This window comes from Tasmannia lanceolata, unplaced genomic scaffold (assembly GCF_043159265.1).
Source record: "Tasmannia lanceolata isolate RefF3 unplaced genomic scaffold, GAP_Taslan_0.1 ptg000020l, whole genome shotgun sequence".
In the NCBI taxonomy this organism is placed as follows: Eukaryota; Viridiplantae; Streptophyta; class Magnoliopsida; order Canellales; family Winteraceae; genus Tasmannia; species Tasmannia lanceolata.
In genome coordinates, this window is record NW_027518697.1 from 20,470,188 (window position 1) to 20,488,339 (window position 18,152).

The following is an 18,152-nucleotide window of genomic DNA, read 5'->3' on the forward strand; positions in this document are numbered from 1 at the left end:
ATTTACCTTTTTTTTTTCAAAAAAAAACTAATCCATCTGTTTAAATTAGATTTTCAACATTCAAGTATTTAAAACATGAGTATTGACTTATTGAACCATGCTTTACAGATTGAATCAAATCTCAACACTAACTGAAACTTAAATCTGCGGTCAACACAATCATTTCATAACAGAAATTTCCTGATGACATCAAAAATTAATGAAGACCTATAAGCCCTCTTCACATTTGCATTGCATCATAAAATAATAATTGTGAAAAATGACTACTACCAAAATTCCATTGATCATTATCAGAGCCATTAAAAATTAGGATAAGCCACAAGACAGACACTGATTTTTCTTTCCATGCCAAATGCTGATAAAGGATTTGTAAGAAACTCATGGAATACGTCGTTGAGACTAAGGCAACAAGCATGGCACTAAGCAACACATTAACACAATTGCGGCAAAATCCTATTGCATGCCCTTGGAATTTAAGATAGAACTAAGACGCCCAACTGCATATGCGACTAAAGCTGAAATGAAACTATGAGAATCAATCACATGTTATTAGAAACAAAGCAACAAGGCTAAACTTGCTTTCTTGAATGATTAAAATAATGCATATTCCGTAGAAAATCTTAGCAGTACTTCGAAATAATTTCATCATAAACCTCAAAATAAAGGCTAGAACACGCTCAGTTAATTTCAATACTTATTCCCCCAACATTGAGCGAAACTATCATCAAATTTTTTTCCATTCACCACAGAAATGAAAAACCAAGCTACATTCAGAGGTCAAATTAACATCAAATCCATGAATTAAAATCATAATTTCAGAAAACAAGGTAGCTAGTTATGCGAACCTCAGTAATACAGGGATTTAAAGATGTTACCTGAATATCCGGATTACCAAGAAAGGAAAAAAAATCTCGCTGCCGACGGGACCAGAGAAGAAGAGAATCAAGCTCTGCTTCAATAGTTATCGGATCTAGCTTGATTGCAAGTAAATCCGACCCAAAATGCCCTAAATATATGGTCAGATGAAGAATAAAGAGGGCAGATGATGAAAAAAATGAAGTGGGTTTTTGTTTTGGAGGTGGAAAGATGTGGCCGCCGGCAAGGAGCCCTATGGCTGGTGGCGACAAGGGTACTCGGAGAAGACGGGGTAGATGGCCTTAGTGATGGTGGCTGGGGTGGAGAAGTGATCGGAAAAATGGTGGCCGGAAATGAGGTTTCTCTGAAATAATGGAGGAAATGAAATGGGTTTTAATGGTGGCTGATTTGGGTTTGTTTTAACGCCAAAGAAAATGAAGATGGAGGTTAGGAAATGAGGTTTTGAGAATGTAGAGGAGTGATGGTTACGGTGGCTGATGGTGATGGGAGAAGGTTATGGTGGAGGAAATTGGTGGGGATAGATGACTGGAGTTGGTCGGAATCCGGCAATACCTTGCCGGAGATGAAGAAATTGCAGAGATGGTGGAGGACCAAAGGTAGAGGTGGCTATGGGGATGACAGCCGGAGGTGGTGGGATTTGGATCGTGAGGATGGGATTTGTCGGAGCTCCGGCTAAATGATCGGAGAAGGGGTTATTGGAGAGGTGAGGGTTTTGGGTTTGAAATGGGGACGATGGGTTTTGTTCTTGAAACACAGAAAATGGGAAGGTTTAGTAGGTGAAGGAAATTAGGGGAAAACGATTGTGGTGGAGAAAGTGGTCGATGGTGGTGGTGGAAGGTGAAGAACAGAGAACGGTGATGGGTGGCGGTGGCTGCAAAAAGAAATGGGTTGAGATGGTGGTTGTAGATTTGGATGGCCGGATTCCGGTGGGGTTTGCCGGATTTAATGGAGATGGGTTTGTGATGGTGTCTGTGGAAGAAAATGGAAGAGGGTTTGTGATTTGGATTTAAGGAGAAAATGGGAATAGGTTTGAGGGAAATGAAATGGGTTTTGTGGTAGGGGATGGTGGTGGCTGTGATGACCTTGCCGGATTCCAGCAAACCCACCGGAGAAGATGGGGTGGCTGTTGGAAGAAAAGAAGAAGAAGAAGAAGAAGAGAATGGTGGTGGTGCTGACCGGTGGTAGGGATGAGGCTCGCCGGAGAAGGGAGAAGAGAGAAATGGCCGAGCCTCTCTCTCTCTGCTTCTCTGTAATTTTTCTACGAAAATCCCCTTCTCCCTACTGCTTCGATGGCTTTTTTTTTATATACAGATGAAAAATGTATATTTAAACCCGCCCCTTTTCTACCTGGACAGCTACCTCTAGTGTAATTTTTAGCAATTTTTTAACTGGCAGGGGGTGCCCAAGAAGAAAACGAGAAATGATATATTTGATACCCCCAAACCTTCCAGGACACCCCCCTTGGCAAATTTAGGACAACTATTATTCCGCAAGAGGCGGCCCAAGCAGAAAACAGGGGGAAAAAATTTGCAAAAAATATCTTCTTTGAAAAAATGATCTCAACCGTTAAAATCACCTTTTCACTCAATGGCTGAGATCAAAAGAAACATAACCAACTAAGATTCCCTCTAACTAATCCTAGTCCTAATCACTCACTAACCTAGCTTAGGGCTTAATGGTGACTTGGAGAAGAAGAAAAGCATCTTCGCAAATTACGAAATTGCCCTGGTTCAGGATAATACACCCCTCAATTAAGTTGTACACTAATCTGCATACCCCTATATCTCCCCGAACAGCCCGCCATGGCTAATTTGAACTGGTTTTTGAGATTCCAGCACAACCCCTTTTCTGGCTAAATCGCCACTCTTCCGAACTTGCCCCACGACACTGCCTTAGCCCGTTTGCTAGGCCAACGGGCTCGGATCGCGATGAAATTTTACAGGGACCTTGGTGGGACCCTAAGCTAGCCTAGGCCGTAATTTGGGGTCCACACACAATGATTTGAAAAGGTTATGCACAAAACAAGGAGGTGCAGGGCACGGTCAAAATGGGGTGTCTACAAATAGCGTAAACTACTTTAACATTTTTTAAAGTTTGTATTCTTTCTGAAGAAAGGACCAAGTTCGCAGTACCAATGTGAATCACCTCTGCCTCTGCTCCACTAGCCACTGTAACGGTCTCTTTCGCGGCAACAACATCAACTAGTAGTTTCTTGGAGTTGCAAGCATGACAAGTGGCTCCTGTATCTAACTACCAATCTGAAGAAGTACTGGCCTCACCATTGCCCAATATAGCAACAAAACCATGAGGCTCAGCCTTGCCCACCATGATATGAGCTTCCTTTTGTGGAGTGTTAGATTTAGACTTTTTAGGTAGCCTACAATCTGCCGCAAAGTGACCCCATTTTCCACAGTTGTAGCGCATGCCCTTCTTTTTTTGAAAGATAGTCTTTTTGGCCTCCAACTTGGGATTGTCACTTTTAGGTGACTTGGATTTCTTAGAAAATTTCTTGGGATTTGATACCACGTTAGCAGCAGATTGTTGCTGTCTAACCATCTCCAAGTTATTCCTGGCTTGATTCTCATCTTCAATTCGAATGGATCGTTTGAGATCATCCAATCCCACTTGCACCTTTTTCCTAGTAACTTCAATTTTAAAAGAATGCCATTGAGATTCATCAACTTCTTCAGTCGAGTCAGCAAAGGTACTCAAAACGGTGTAAAAACATTTCATATATTTTAGACCGAATTGAGTCTTTCGCTTCCATGAATGTAACTCAGATCCACCAAAGGATTGAAGTTTGACCATCTCAAAAGGCATACCATTCTTTTCCATTATATATTATAGAGGAAATTAAAATTGGAAAGAGTGCACCTGATTGCCAATCCCGAGAACCAAATCGAGAGAGCCCAATCCAAGAACCAGCGGAAAATCGTGAGAACCGGTGTAACCTCAATCGAAGAACCACGCCCAAATCGATTTTTTTTCGAGAGATAACGATAGAGACGATCCAAGATTAGGGTTTTTAAATAATGCTTCAAGATTGTTAGAGGAATTAGGTCAAGCAAGAGGTTGCTTGAAGCATTACGCCCAAGGTATCTAGTTTGGAATACCAAGTTTGTTGCCTCCAGCCCCTATATATAGAGATACACTAGGGTTAATGAGTGGTTAATGGACTCTAGCCCATGTAGGCCCACTACACCGGTACATTATCTTATTCGGCTTATATTAGAACATAATAGGGTTATATTATATGAGGAAAAATAGTATGCGCTCGACCGTTTAAAACCATTCATGCGGTTGAAGAGAGAGATGCACTCTCATTGGCTGTTGAAAGTGGGCCCCTCAGTTTAGAGAAAAAGAGTATAAGTCTTAAAAAAAACCAGCAGCCGTATAAACCCAAATCTTCGAGGTCTTGAAGCCGACGATCCTCCGTACCCAGCCGGAAAACCCAAAACTCCCGTCCCCTCCGACGATCCTCCGACCCAGCAGCCGTATAAACCCTAAATCTTCGAGGTCTCTCTCCGACGATCCTCCATACCCAGCCGGAAAACCCTAAACTCCCGTCCCCTCCGACGATCCTCCTACCCAGCAGCCGTATAAACCCCAAAAAAAACCCTCGTCCGACGATCATTGTTGTGGGAAGAAAAACGAGGGTTCCTCTGCAAGGTTAGTTCATTCCTCTCTTCTTTCTCTCTTTTTTGCAATAAAATTAATGAATAATGAATGGAGCATACAGTTTCGATTTTCTCTTCCTCTCACTCTGTGAAATCAATTTTTTTGCTACGGTTTCATCTTTTTTTTAACTTCTCTCTCTTTTTCTCTTTCTTTGCTACAAAAATCTTACAGAAATTTTTGATTTTTGATTTTCTCTCTCTTCTTATTTTTCTGCTGAAAAGCTAATCGATTTAGGGTTCTTTCTCATGAAAGCCCCTTCCACTGTAAACCTTAAATCCATGAAACCCCCTTTGGGTTCTATATTTTATTTTTTTTCTTCTGTTGATGCTTAATTTCTAACGATTCTCTCTGTGTTTTTTGTTGTTCAGTGGGTTGCTAAAAGCTAATCGATTTAGGGCTTTTTTTCATGAAAACCCTTCCACTTTAAACCCTAAATCCAGTTTAAAATTATAACACAGAAGCTTATTGCTGCAAAAATCATGAATGTTGCAGAAATTTTTAATTTTCTCTCTTTTTCTCCTTTTTTCCTGCAAAAATCATAGCTGATTGTCATACTCAATCCTCAGTTATTTTTATCTTCTTGAGGTTCTGCTAGGGTTTTTTTTTATGATTTCACCCCATCTCCATCATGCTATTCCCTTAATTTGTTTTGCAGTTAGTAGTTACCTTCACCTTGTTAACCATGGATAGAGTTTTCCATTTTCCATGCACAGTGCCAAATTCATTTGTATTAGTAATCTAATTTGTCGTTTTCTTATTAAAATTCATTTCTTGGTGAAATCTACAATAGTTTTGTAGAATTAGTCAATCGGCCATTTCTTGTTCTGTATTTTGCTCTCTCTATTTATGATAGTGGTAACTGCTGATATCATTTCCCCTTTATTTTCTGCTCTCTCTAGTTAGTATTATTCGAGTGGGATGGCTCAAGTCTCGAACAATAGTTTGTTGAGATGGATCGATGGGCTGGAAAATGTCAAATTCATTAATCTTGGCATAGTAGGCATACAGAACTTACGCAATATTGCCTCTGTTCGTGTTGATTGGGGTTTGATTCGGGCTGCAATAAGTGTTTGGGATCGTAAAGTCCATGTGTTTCGTTTTGGAATGCAAGAGCTTTGTCCGACTCATGAAGATATTTGCACGATGCTTTGCATTTTTCACGATGGTCCCATGTTCAAGCCTACTTTAAAGGACGGCTATGACAAGGCACTGAGTCATTTGATTGGTGTGCCAAAGAAGTCTCTAAGTCACTACCGTGATTCGAGTAGTATCTTCATTCCTAAACTAGTGGAAACCTTTTCAGCTAATAGACATCTGGATCAGGAGTATCGTCGTTGCAGTCAAAATGCCTTAGCACTATGTGTATATTCGGTTTTTCTCTTTCCAGGTCGATCAAAGTCATCTGACTTGATCCCTTTATATTTTATAGACTTGGCTGATCAAGTTAGTAAAGGTGCAAATCTAGCGCCTACTGTCTTGGCCGAACTTTTTGATAGCTTAGATAATGCTTGGTTGTTTCCACAATCTGACTTGCTGTGAAGTTCCGTCATTCTTTATGTAAGTATCAGATTATTTATAAAACAATGGTTAGATGATGTGCTTGATTATGGGTAATTATTCCTGACTTTTGTTTTATTTAGGTCTCGTTAGTGGACAGACTACGAATTTTGGGTCCACCACCTGTGTCGAGACCGAGCCCCTGGATGATGAGTTTTAATACTAGGGAGGTGTTGGTTTCATTCGATGACCCCTTCAGTTGGGCTATATGGCTTCAGGGTCGCAAAAGTACAGATATTGAATGGACTCTTCCATGGTCGCCGATTCCCTCTGCAGTCCTTGCGACTTTTGGTCATAACTGCATTCGTATAATGGGTTTCAAGAGCACTTCCTTTTACCTCCCTCAGGAGATCCTATGACAGTACAGCCCAACATCACATAGCTACGATGGATGTTACGGTGGCCGACTCCTTTCGTCCTCAACCCCTAAACACGAGGAGAGTGAATGCGATTGCTCAAGATTGGAATCGGCGATCCATTGTCACCCTTGTAGCGGAAAACACGTCCACCCAAGGAAAGGTTAGAGACTATTTCTGGGAATGGTTCAGGATTGGTGAGTCAAGTGATGCTTCTGGGAGCGGTGCAAGGGCGTAATTGATCATTGTTGTCTATTTGATGATGTATTTTGGTTGAAGGTTGTTAGTTCTATGTAATGGTTAATTACAATGTTCTATTAATATGATTATGAATCAGTGTTTTTACGGATTGTTCAATTATTCTGCTTATGTAATGGGTTGTTAACTTACTGAGCGTACTCGTCGAATGCAAAATACCCTCGGGAATTCCCACGTAAGACGGTCTGTTGGATAATCCAATAGATTCGACACTGCACACGGGATACCCAACCCTGACCCTACACCTGAACGTACCCCTGCAACCCTACTTTCAGTGTACCCCTGTAACCCTACTTTAAGACACACAGTAGAAAATATCTATAATATTTTATTATGCTGATGGGCCATGTATATGTTGCTTTTTTAGGTATAAAAAATGGACCCCTCTATTGACGACGTACATGCAAATGGTTTAATTGAGTGTGACAATGGGTTAAATCTCAACGATGATAATTTAGTACGGGATGGGAATATAATTGACATTAATGATGAGGTGAATCTCAATGATGATGATCTACAATGGGAGGCTACTGATGGGAAAGATGGAGATGAGGGTTGTAGCCATACAGTTACTACTCCCAACAAGGTTGTCGGTGAAGATAGTATTGTGAATATGCCATTTGAGGACCAAGTTTTTCAAACTTGGGAAGCTGCATATGAGTTCTACAATGCTTATGCGTATGCTACTGGTTTTGGACTACGAAAATCCAGTACTACCATATCAAATTTAACAAAGACGGTGATATCGAGAACGTTTGTATGTAATAAAGAGGGAGAGAAAAAGGATAAGGAGAGGAGAGATGATGTTAAGGACTTGAAGAAGCGTCGCCTTGCCAGAATGAATTGTAAAGCAAGGATGATCATCAAATTGAGAAATAAAGAGTGGAAAGTTACAACTTTTGATGACATCCATTCTCATGACCTTACTTCACCACTTAAAACGCAAATGCATCGTTCACATAGTCAGTTCCGTAAAAACAAAGGCTGTAAGAATTTGATTGAACAACTCAGTGGAAGCAATTTCAAGCCTGCTCAGATAAAGAATGCCATTAACTCTACTTCTAATGCTCCTGTGGTCTCAACAAATCAAGTTATTGCCCATTTGAGAGCAGTTAGGGAGAACAATATGGGTTAAGAAGCGGTGATAGTGGCGAACCATTTCCAAAAGAGAAAGTCTGAAGACCCGAACTTCTATTTTGAGTTGGAGTTAGACGCGAATGGGACTTTGCGTTCGATGTTCTGGGCTGATTCCAGGGCGAGAGAAGCATACCTTATGTTTAGTGATGTGATCGTATTTGATGTGACTTATAAAACGAACAGGTTTAAAATGCCGTTTGCACCGTTCACTGGGGTTAACCATCACAGGCAGTCGACTCTTTTTGGATGTGCACTTCTTGCTGACGAGACAGAGGAGACTTTCACCTGGTTATTTGAGCAGTGGCTCACGTGTATGTTTCGTAAAGCTCCATGTGCTATAATAACTGATATGGACAGGGCTATGTGAAATGCAATTCGAAAAGTATTTCCACATACCAGGCATCGGTTTTGTTCGTGGCACATAAAGAAGCATCTCCTTGAGCATGTTGCGGACATGAGAGATGTCGACACTGATTTCTACAAGGATTACAATCACTGGTTTTACAGGAGGGAAATAGAGGATTCTGAGACAGAATGGAAATCTCTGGCTGATAAATATCACATTGGTGAAACTTATTGGTTAGGAAAAATGTGGGATATCTGCGAGCATTGGGTTCCTGCCTATTGGAGAGACACATTCACAGCAGGAATGACATCTAGTCAAAAAGTGAAAGCATAAATTCCTTCTTTGATGGTTATGTTAACCAGAACACCTCCTTAGTTGAATTCTTGGGTCAATACGACAAGGCACTGGTTGAGCGGCGTAAAGCCGAATTCGAAGAAGATTTTAAGTCTAAAAATACAATTGCCAAAATGAACACAACCAGCCCATTGGAACGAAAGGCTGGGGAATTCTATACAAAGAAGATGTTCACCATATTCCAAGATGAGATGATGGGTAATTTTGCCTTATGGAAAGACAAGTTGGGAAAGAACGGCAATGTTGTGGAATACAATGTAGGAATCAGGACAGATGACAAGAAGAAATACCTTGGGGTTCTGTTTGACAGTTCCAACGATGTAACTGCGACATGTCAATGTGCTAAGTTTGAGAGGGAAGAAATATTATGCAAACATATCCTTCACGTTATGGATAGAAAGCAAGTACCTACTATCCCCAAACGCTATTTATTAAAGAGGTGGTCAATTGATGCAAGGTATCGAGCTGGGGGCACAACATCTGTAACCCAAGGAGATACTAGTGGCGTGAATGGACTGAAGAGGTGGTGTCTAATGTCAACATGGCAGCAACTGATTGAAAAAGTTGGTAATGACGAGATTCTCTTCAAGAAGATGACTGATTTTTGTACAGAGCTTGCTGTAGAAGTTGAAAAGGAGGAGATTGTCTCTCCGCAGAGTGACTTGGTAACAGTTGGTAGCCAAGTGCAGTCAAACATTGGTCCTAGTGAAATACCTCAGTCAAACATTGGTCCCAGTCAAATACCTCTGTCAAACTTTGATTCCAGTCAAATACTTGGGTTTACAATTCGCGACCCTGAAGTTGTAAGGACGAAGGGCAGGCCAAAGCGTGCAACGCGTCATGTATCTGGCATAGAGGCCACTCAAGCACAAAAACAGCAGCGTTGGTGCTCAAAATGTGGGAGATATGGACATTACAGAACAAGCTGTCAAAAGAGGACTAAGGTTTGGAAACGTTATTATTGCTCTTGTCAATTTATTATGCTCCGTTTTTTTTCTTATTGATTTAAATCTCTACTATTGTGCTTGCTAATAGGTGGCTGCAAATGAGCAGCAAAATGCCGATACCCAAGATGGAAATGAGTAAGATGAAGAGAGTTAGACTCTTGCTGTTGTACTACTGTTGTTGTACGCTTCTTTATGGTATGAGATACCACCCCTTCCCCCTGTTATTGATATTAGTATAATGGTTGGATTTTTTTTTAAATGTTCTTCTTTGTCATAGTAATAATTGTTATAGGTCCACTACCTATTAGCTTGATTAGTCTTTAATTGGGCTTTCTGTTTCTCTTTTCTAGGTCTTGTTTATATCGCATTTGTTTCCTTTTTATCCATATAGCTATTGTTTGGATTTGCGTTCCTGCAGGTGAATGGCAAAACAAAAGTTCTACGTTGTTTTCAAGGGAAGGCAGGTTGGTGTATTTGAAAATTGGCAGGATTGCCATATTCAGGTCAACAAGTTCAGTGGAGCTTGTTATCAATCATATGGGACTAGGCATGAGGCAGATGTTGTCCTTCATGCCTATTTACATGGCAGTAGTGGGTGCGTACAAAATGGGAAAGAGGAGACCAGCGCTCACGAATATTCACTAGTGTCAACAACTTGTGCCGGGTCAACTTCCTCTTCTACTTATATATGGTTCTTATGTGTAAGCCCAATGGTTTTTACCTTGGCATTCCCATCTTGTTTTGATGATTCCAATACACAAGTGATCATTTATCACTAATGTGTTTGTTTGTCTAAGTTGTAGATCTTGATAAAGTAAGATCAAGGATGCTTGGATTGAAGGCCAAGAAGCCCACATTGGACCACTAATTGGAAGGCCAAAGTCATCAAGCAAGAAGTCATGAAGACTTGAAGACATGAAGAAATTAATATTGAAGACCATTTTTTTGTCTTTTAGAATGTAATTGATCCAAACCTAGATTAGGTTTTTAGAGGCATAATTAAGGTAATCTCACACACCCTAAATAGACAAGTGATTGTATTTGTGGAGTTCCAACACCTTGGAACCCTCATAGCAATCCTATCTTGGTTGAGAACTGGAAGCCCAAAAACAGAATTGAAAATCTGCTCTGCATAGGCTTCTCGGAACTCCAAGAGGTTTTCTCGGAACTCCGAGAATTCTCGGAACTCCGAGAAATGGTCCAGTAGACTTTTTCCAATTTCTGTGTGGCTTCTCGGAACTCCGAGATTTTTTCTCGGAACTCCGAGAATTCTCGGAACTCCGAGAATTATTCTCGGAACTCCGAGAACACTCCAACGGTCTGAAAAAGAGCCGTTTGGAATTTTGCTGGAATTACCGTAATGCCACTGAACGGTCATATTTTGTTTTTCCTATAAATATGGGTGTTCTAAACATACAAACCATCAATCCTAACACTCTTAAACTTCATTTGAATACCCAAGAGTGAATCAAGCTTCAATTGTGCCTCTCATCACCAACTCTAGGATTTGGATCATAGGCTCTCAATTGTACATCTTTTGTAACCCTTGCGAAGGGATCTTTTAGTTCTTTCTTTCATCTTTCAAGATTTGTATTCGGGCGAGTATTCGGAGAAGCGGAGCCCTTTTTCTCCGTGGTGAGGATTGCCACCAAGGTTAAAGCAATTGTAATTGGCACCGATCTTCGCCAAGGTTAAGAAGATCAAATAGTGAAGCCATCAACGGGTTTGGTTGGTGGAGTGGAGTAGGCCTCGAGTTTGAGGACCGAACCACTTTAAATCTCGGGTGCACTCTTTCTATCTCTTTGCTCTTTCATTTGCATTGCACCATTAGATTTAACTTGTATGCTTAAAATATTGTTTTTGATCTCTTAATCGGTCTAAGTTTTTCAAATCGGTAAATTCTAGTTTTCTTAAACAACCGTATTCTCCCTCCTCATAGTTGCCATTTCTAATTTAACTTGGGACCCCCTATATCGGATTTTCACTTGGTATCAGAGCCTTGGCTCTTAAAAGATTTTAAAAATTTTTGTAAAAGTTATTTCAAAATCTAACTAGGGAAAGATTTTATTTGGCAACTTCTAATTGTGAAATGGCACACCAAATTGGAACCGGACTTCCGGAAGGCCATTCCACAACTAGACCTCCTTTCTTCAATGGGTCAAACTATGGACATTGGAAAACAAGGATGCGCATCTATCTTCTTTCGATAGATGTGGAACTTTGGTACATTGTTGAAAATGGATACAATGTACCTTCCAATCCTTTTGAAGAATGGAATGTGGTAGAGAAAAGGTAAGCTAATTTGAACTACAAAGCAATAAATTCATTGTTTTGTGCCTTAGCTACCGAGGAGTTTAATAGAGTTGCTCTTTTTTATTCCGCCAAGACTATTTGGGATACCCTTGCAACTACCCATGAGGGAACATCACAAGTCAAGGATTCCAAAATAAACTTGTTAAAGAGCAAGTATGAAATGTTTAGAATGAGTCCAAACGAAAGTATTTCGGAAATGTATACTCGTTTTTCTATTATTTCTAACGAACTAGCTAATCTTGGTAAATCTTATCCTAACGATGAGCTTGTGAGTAAGTTACTTAGGTCTCTCCCTCCCCATTGGGATCCAAAGGTGACCGCGATTCAAGAGTCAAAAAATCTCAAGACGCTAACCATAGAGGAGCTTGTAGGATCTCTCATCACCCATGAGATGCTCCTTACTAGCCGACAAGAGGAAAAGAAGCCAAAGGAGAAGGAGAGGGAATTTAGATCCCTAGCACTCAAGGCTTCCAAGGAAGACTCATCAAGTGAAGCGGATAGTGACGAAGAAGAAGCTTTACGAAGATTCAAGAGCTTGTGGAGAAAGAAGCATAAGAAAGATAAGAAGAAGAAAGAGGAAAGTGATGTTGAAAGAGCCTTAAGATGCTTCAATTGCAAGAAGATTGGACACAAAAGACCGGATTGTCCACTTCTAAAATCAACTTCCTCTAAGTACAAGGGTAAGAAGGATTGGAAGAAGCATAAGGCTCTTGCCGCCGGTTGGGATGCGTTAAGCACATCGGGCAAAAGCTCAAGTGAAGGGGAAGAAAATAAAAAAGATGATCTTTGCTTCATGACAATCACCCATGAAGTTGAGGTAAACTCTAACCCCTCATATTCTCCATCTAGTAGTAAAAGTGATAGTATACCTTATGATGAATTATGTGAAACCTTGCATACCCAAATTTCCAAAAACAAAGTTCTTAAAAAATCCATTTTAAAGTTAGAAAAAGAACTTGAATTTTTGAAAAGTGATTTATCTTCTTCCATATCTCAAGAACAAGTTACACTTGAAAATCATAAACTTGAGTTCAATACCCTTAAGGGTAGTTTGGATGAGAAAACTTGCCAACTTTTAAAATTTCAAAATATGGCAAGCTCCTCCAATTCTTATGAAGATGAAAGAAATGAGCTTTTAGTTCAAACATCCCATCTTCATAATGAAAATGAGAGACTTAGATTATGTTTACATGGATTTCTAAATGGAAATAAAATAATTGACATAATCCTAAGTAAAACTAGTCTTAGACCTCAACATGCTTATCATGATAGGACTAGTGTATCTAACCCTCTTGTTAGATGCCATTTTTGTGGAATGAATGGTCATTACCAATTCCAATGTGCATCCAAGAGTAGGGCTAGATGTGGGACCAAGAAATCTTGGGTTCCCAAAACCCCCATATGATGATATTCATATTGTGTAGATTAGGGGTTTTTTGAACTTAAAATTGAATATATTTCATTTGTATGTTTTGTTTGATAACCCCTCTTGTATTGTAAAATTATTTTAACTAGGAGGAGTTAAAATTGAATTTTTCTTTAAAAAATGGGGAGCTTTAAAATTGTAAATTTTAATCCTTTGTTTTTCTTACCCCTTCTTTTTGTTGATGACAAAGGGGGAGAAGAATCTAGAGCAATGTCTCTAGTGTAAGAAAAATGTGAAAAGAATATATGCTTTGATTTGTAAATCTCTTGTGCTTGTCATCATCAAAAAGGGGGAGATTGTAAGCCCAATGGTTTTTACCTTGGCATTCCCATCTTGTTTTGATGATTCCAATACACAAGTGATCATTTATCACTAATGTGTTTGTTTGTCTAAGTTGTAGATCTTGATAAAGTAAGATCAAGGATGCTTGGATTGAAGGCCAAGAAGCCCACATTGGACCACTAATTGGAAGGCCAAAGTCATCAAGCAAGAAGTCATGAAGACTTGAAGACATGAAGAAATTAATATTGAAGACCATTTTTTTGTCTTTTAGAATGTAATTGATCCAAACCTAGATTAGGTTTTTAGAGGCATAATTAAGGTAATCTCACACACCCTAAATAGACAAGTGATTGTATTTGTGGAGTTCCAACACCTTGGAACCCTCATAGCAATCCTATCTTGGTTGAGAACTGGAAGCCCAAAAACAGAATTGAAAATCTGCTCTGCATAGGCTTCTCGGAACTCCGAGAGGTTTTCTCGGAACTCCGAGAATTCTCGGAACTCCGAGAAATGGTCCAGTAGACTTTTTCCAATTTCTGTGTGGCTTCTCGGAACTCCGAGATTTTTTCTCGGAACTCCGAGAATTATTCTCGGAACTCCGAGAACACTCCAACGGTCTGAAAAAGAGCCGTTTGGAATTTTGCTGGAATTACCGTAATGCCACTGAACGGTCATATTTTGTTTTTCCTATAAATATGGGTGTTCTAAACATACAAACCATCAATCCTAACACTCTTAAACTTCATTTGAATACCCAAGAGTGAATCAAGCTTCAATTGTGCCTCTCATCACCAACTCTAGGATTTGGATCATAGGCTCTCAATTGTACATCTTTTGTAACCCTTGCGAAGGGATCTTTTAGTTCTTTCTTTCATCTTTCAAGATTTGTATTCGGGCGAGTATTCGGAGAAGCGGAGCCCTTTTTCTCCGTGGTGAGGATTGCCACCAAGGTTAAAGCAATTGTAATTGGCACCGATCTTCGCCAAGGTTAAGAAGATCAAATAGTGAAGCCATCAACGGGTTTGGTTGGTGGAGTGGAGTAGGCCTCGAGTTTGAGGACCGAACCACTTTAAATCTCGGGTGCACTCTTTCTATCTCTTTGCTCTTTCATTTGCATTGCACCATTAGATTTAACTTGTATGCTTAAAATATTGTTTTTGATCTCTTAATCGGTCTAAGTTTTTCAAATCGGTAAATTCTAGTTTTCTTAAACAACCGTATTCTCCCTCCTCATAGTTGCCATTTCTAATTCAACTTGGGACCCCCTATATCGGATTTTCATTATGTTTGGTGTTCTTTTCATTTTACTGGACATGTGTATTGGCTGTAAATTTGCTTCGGATTGTGTTTTAGTGGACATAGCCCACATGGTGATCAATCATCAATGGCTTAGTACAGGTTTGTATTTTTGTTCTATTATTTTTCTTGTTGAAAATACAGGGATTGTATGAGAACACTATGTGCTTTCTACTGAATACAGGTTTGACAATGTACTACCCTCTTTCTACCATTTGTTTGAAAATGCACCAAGAATAAGGTTCCCCTGCTTCAAAATACATGACAATACAGGTTTCAGAATAAGCTAATGGACCATTTTGCATCATGGTCACAATCTCAGCCGCTTGCCACATGTTTAATTGAATTGACCAATGATGATAATTAGGTAAATAATGTTAGAGGAATGCTTAGGTAGGGCACACCCTCATTGTATTAAGAGAAGGTGGGCCCCAACACGACATATTGGGTCTCACCTTCAATTGATCTGAACCATCCATTTAATAGGCCTGAAATTTGGATCTCTTTTGGCCCGAAAATCACACCAATCATCTGATCCTAACACCCAATAGATTTCGAAGTGGAAATATGGATGTAAAATTTGTTTTCGCCCTTTTCTTTGGGCTATAGGAGATATAAAGCAAAGCTAACCAAATGGATAGTTTAGATCAATAAAAGATGTTTTATGCCCCATATCTTTTCCACTCCCTCTTTCACCACTTTTTGATTAGCTGACGTCTACGATAGAATTGTGAGCCTATAATCAAGCATAGGTCTCTAATTTCCATTATAATGTCCACTAGTTTTCGGGGACCTAATGCTTTATTCGTTGCCCAAGCCAAAGCATTCATAGGGCCACCTTCAGTAATTAAAGGACTTAAACTCGAACTTTCATTCCGATAATCCAATGCAAGATGATGGACTTCGATCAAATTTTTGGAAAACTAAAAGAGGGGATCATCATATGGAATTTACTTTTTAGGCACAAGTCATGGACGGTTTGGAAAATTCTACAGTGTAGTCCATTTAGTACTTTTTGATAATTATTAGAGGGTTTGGAAAGTTCTACACTGTGGCCCATTTAGTACTTTTTTAATGTAAGGAGTTGTTGGGTTTTTTAGTATGTAAAACCCATATTCGAAAACATGTTTACAGTTTTGATAAAGAAATGTCATAGTCTAAGGCACTGAAAATAAGAAGGGTATGTTTTCTCTTTCACTTTAACCATGCTAATCTCTACCATGAGTGGAAGGGTCTGTTTTCTCTTATTGGCAACCCAACGAATATGGTCTGTTTTCCCTCCCCCACAACATCACTAACAAGAAAAGCAACCACAGCTACTACTACAGCATAACACATGAAACCTTCAACTCTCATTTTAACAGCTTTCAATCACACCCACGTTACAAACAAAGCGACAGCAAGAACTACTACTGCTAAGAAGCTTAAGAGCAGTGAATTCTGAGTGGTGCTAACTAGAAGTTGGCAGGGAGTATTTATAGACGGGAAGGTGGGCTTTTACTACACTACCGCCTACCCAAATTGAGTAAATGAGAGCCCATTTTTCATTGGTTAAGAGATTTATTTTCAACTGTTTTCCAACTCAAAAACAAGAAGATTTTGAATTTTGGTTTCTTGGAAATCTGCCCAGGGTCAACCATGGCAAACAATATGACTAAATAAGACTCTAAACACCATGAAGCAGAAAACAGTAATCAAGCACCCCATTTCGCAAAACACTAAGCCATTGATGATTGATCACCATGTGGGCTATTTCCACTAAAACACAATCGCAGTACATGTTTCAATTCCCTAAACTAGTAATATGGTCTCTAATAAACATAATTAAAACCCAACAGTTAGATGTTCCGGATTGATCAAAAGTGGCATCCATCTATTCTTCATCATGGCATTATCAATCTCCAGTAATCTGATGCAGTCCTCCAACATCCTATTTTCGCCACCGACTTCACATCCTACCTCCGTCCCATGTGACCTGCATAATGTTTAAACGTTATAATTTCAATAAGATAGAGATAAGCGACTACAAAACAAATATTGAATTTTTACTCACTTTCTTTCCGGCGCAATTGTAGTAAGGGTGCCCTTGGTTACCGTTCGCGTTACTCCGAGTAATTTTCCTAACTGTTGGCTTTCCATTCATTTGGCCGTACACCACGTGAGATACCACTATAGTTACTAGATGAAACCATATGTTGGGTTGATCTTACATGCAAAAAATACAATCATTCATTAGCAATTAAGAAATAGAACATGGCTGATGAACTCAAGTTCTGGCAGATAAGTGTTCAGTAAAGCAAATTGTTAAGGGAGTGTGTACTACATCAAATTGATAATGGAATGATAATAAACAGCCATGGGTTGCATTCAAGTAACCAAATCATGATACCCAAAGCAAATTAAAGGGCAAATGAGAAGAAAAGGAAGAGAGAGAGAGAGAGAGAGAGAGAGAGAGAGGTTATACCACATCATCTTCATGCAATTTCCAGTTTACACCTAACGGATATCAGAACTAATATTTTCCAATCACTCAACAAGATTACCTTGTCCAAACCTCAGTCCCAAATTGTGGCATTAAGTAGAACAACATTAACAACAAATCATCCAAAACTAAAACTTGAAATCACCTCTTATGGGTCCATAACTGATTATCCAAAAGAAAGAAAAAATTAGCTGGAAATCCAACACTATGAGGAGCACATACACACATCAAAATCCAACTACGAATCAGCTTATAAGGTGAAGGTAACTAGCTTGAAGAATCTGATTAGTGGCACTGTGCATGGAAAATGGAAAACTCTTTCCATGGTTAACAAGGTGAAGGTAACTACTAACTACAAAACAAATTAAGGGAATAGCATGATGGAGATGGGGTGAAATTATCAAAAAAAACCCTAGTAGTACCTTAAGAAGATAAAAATAACTGAGGATTGAGTATGACAATCAGCTATGATTTTTGCAGGAAAAAAGGAGAAAAAGAGAGAGAAAATCAAAAATTTCTGCAACATTCATGAGTTTTGCAGCAATAAGCTTCTGTGTTATAATTTTAAACTGGATTTAGGGTTTAAAGTGAAAGGGGGTTTCATGAAAAAAAAAGCCCTAAATCGATTAGCTTTTAGCAACCCACTGTACAACAAAAAAAACAGAGAGAACCGTTAGAAATTAAGCATCAACAGAAGAAAAAAAAATAAAATATAGAACCCAAAGGGGGTTTCATGGATTTATGGTTTACAGTGGAAGGGGGTTTCATGAGAAAGAACCCTAAATCGATTAGCTTTTCAGCAGAAAAATAAAAAGAGAGAGAAAATCAAAAATCAAAATTTTCT

General features: G+C 39.3%; 1 protein-coding gene across 1 annotated transcript; it reads left to right on the forward strand.

Annotated features, from left to right (window-relative positions):
• The first annotated feature begins 8,052 nt into the window (after positions 1 to 8,052).
• LOC143853866 (protein FAR1-RELATED SEQUENCE 5-like) lies at positions 8,053 to 9,648 on the forward strand. The gene is made up of 4 exons (XM_077363569.1): positions 8,053 to 8,150; positions 8,262 to 8,475; positions 8,571 to 9,506; positions 9,598 to 9,648. Exons 1-4 carry the CDS (start codon positions 8,053 to 8,055, stop codon positions 9,646 to 9,648), a joined length of 1,299 nt encoding a protein of 432 aa, XP_077219684.1.
• Positions 9,649 to 18,152: the final 8,504 nt, after the last annotated feature.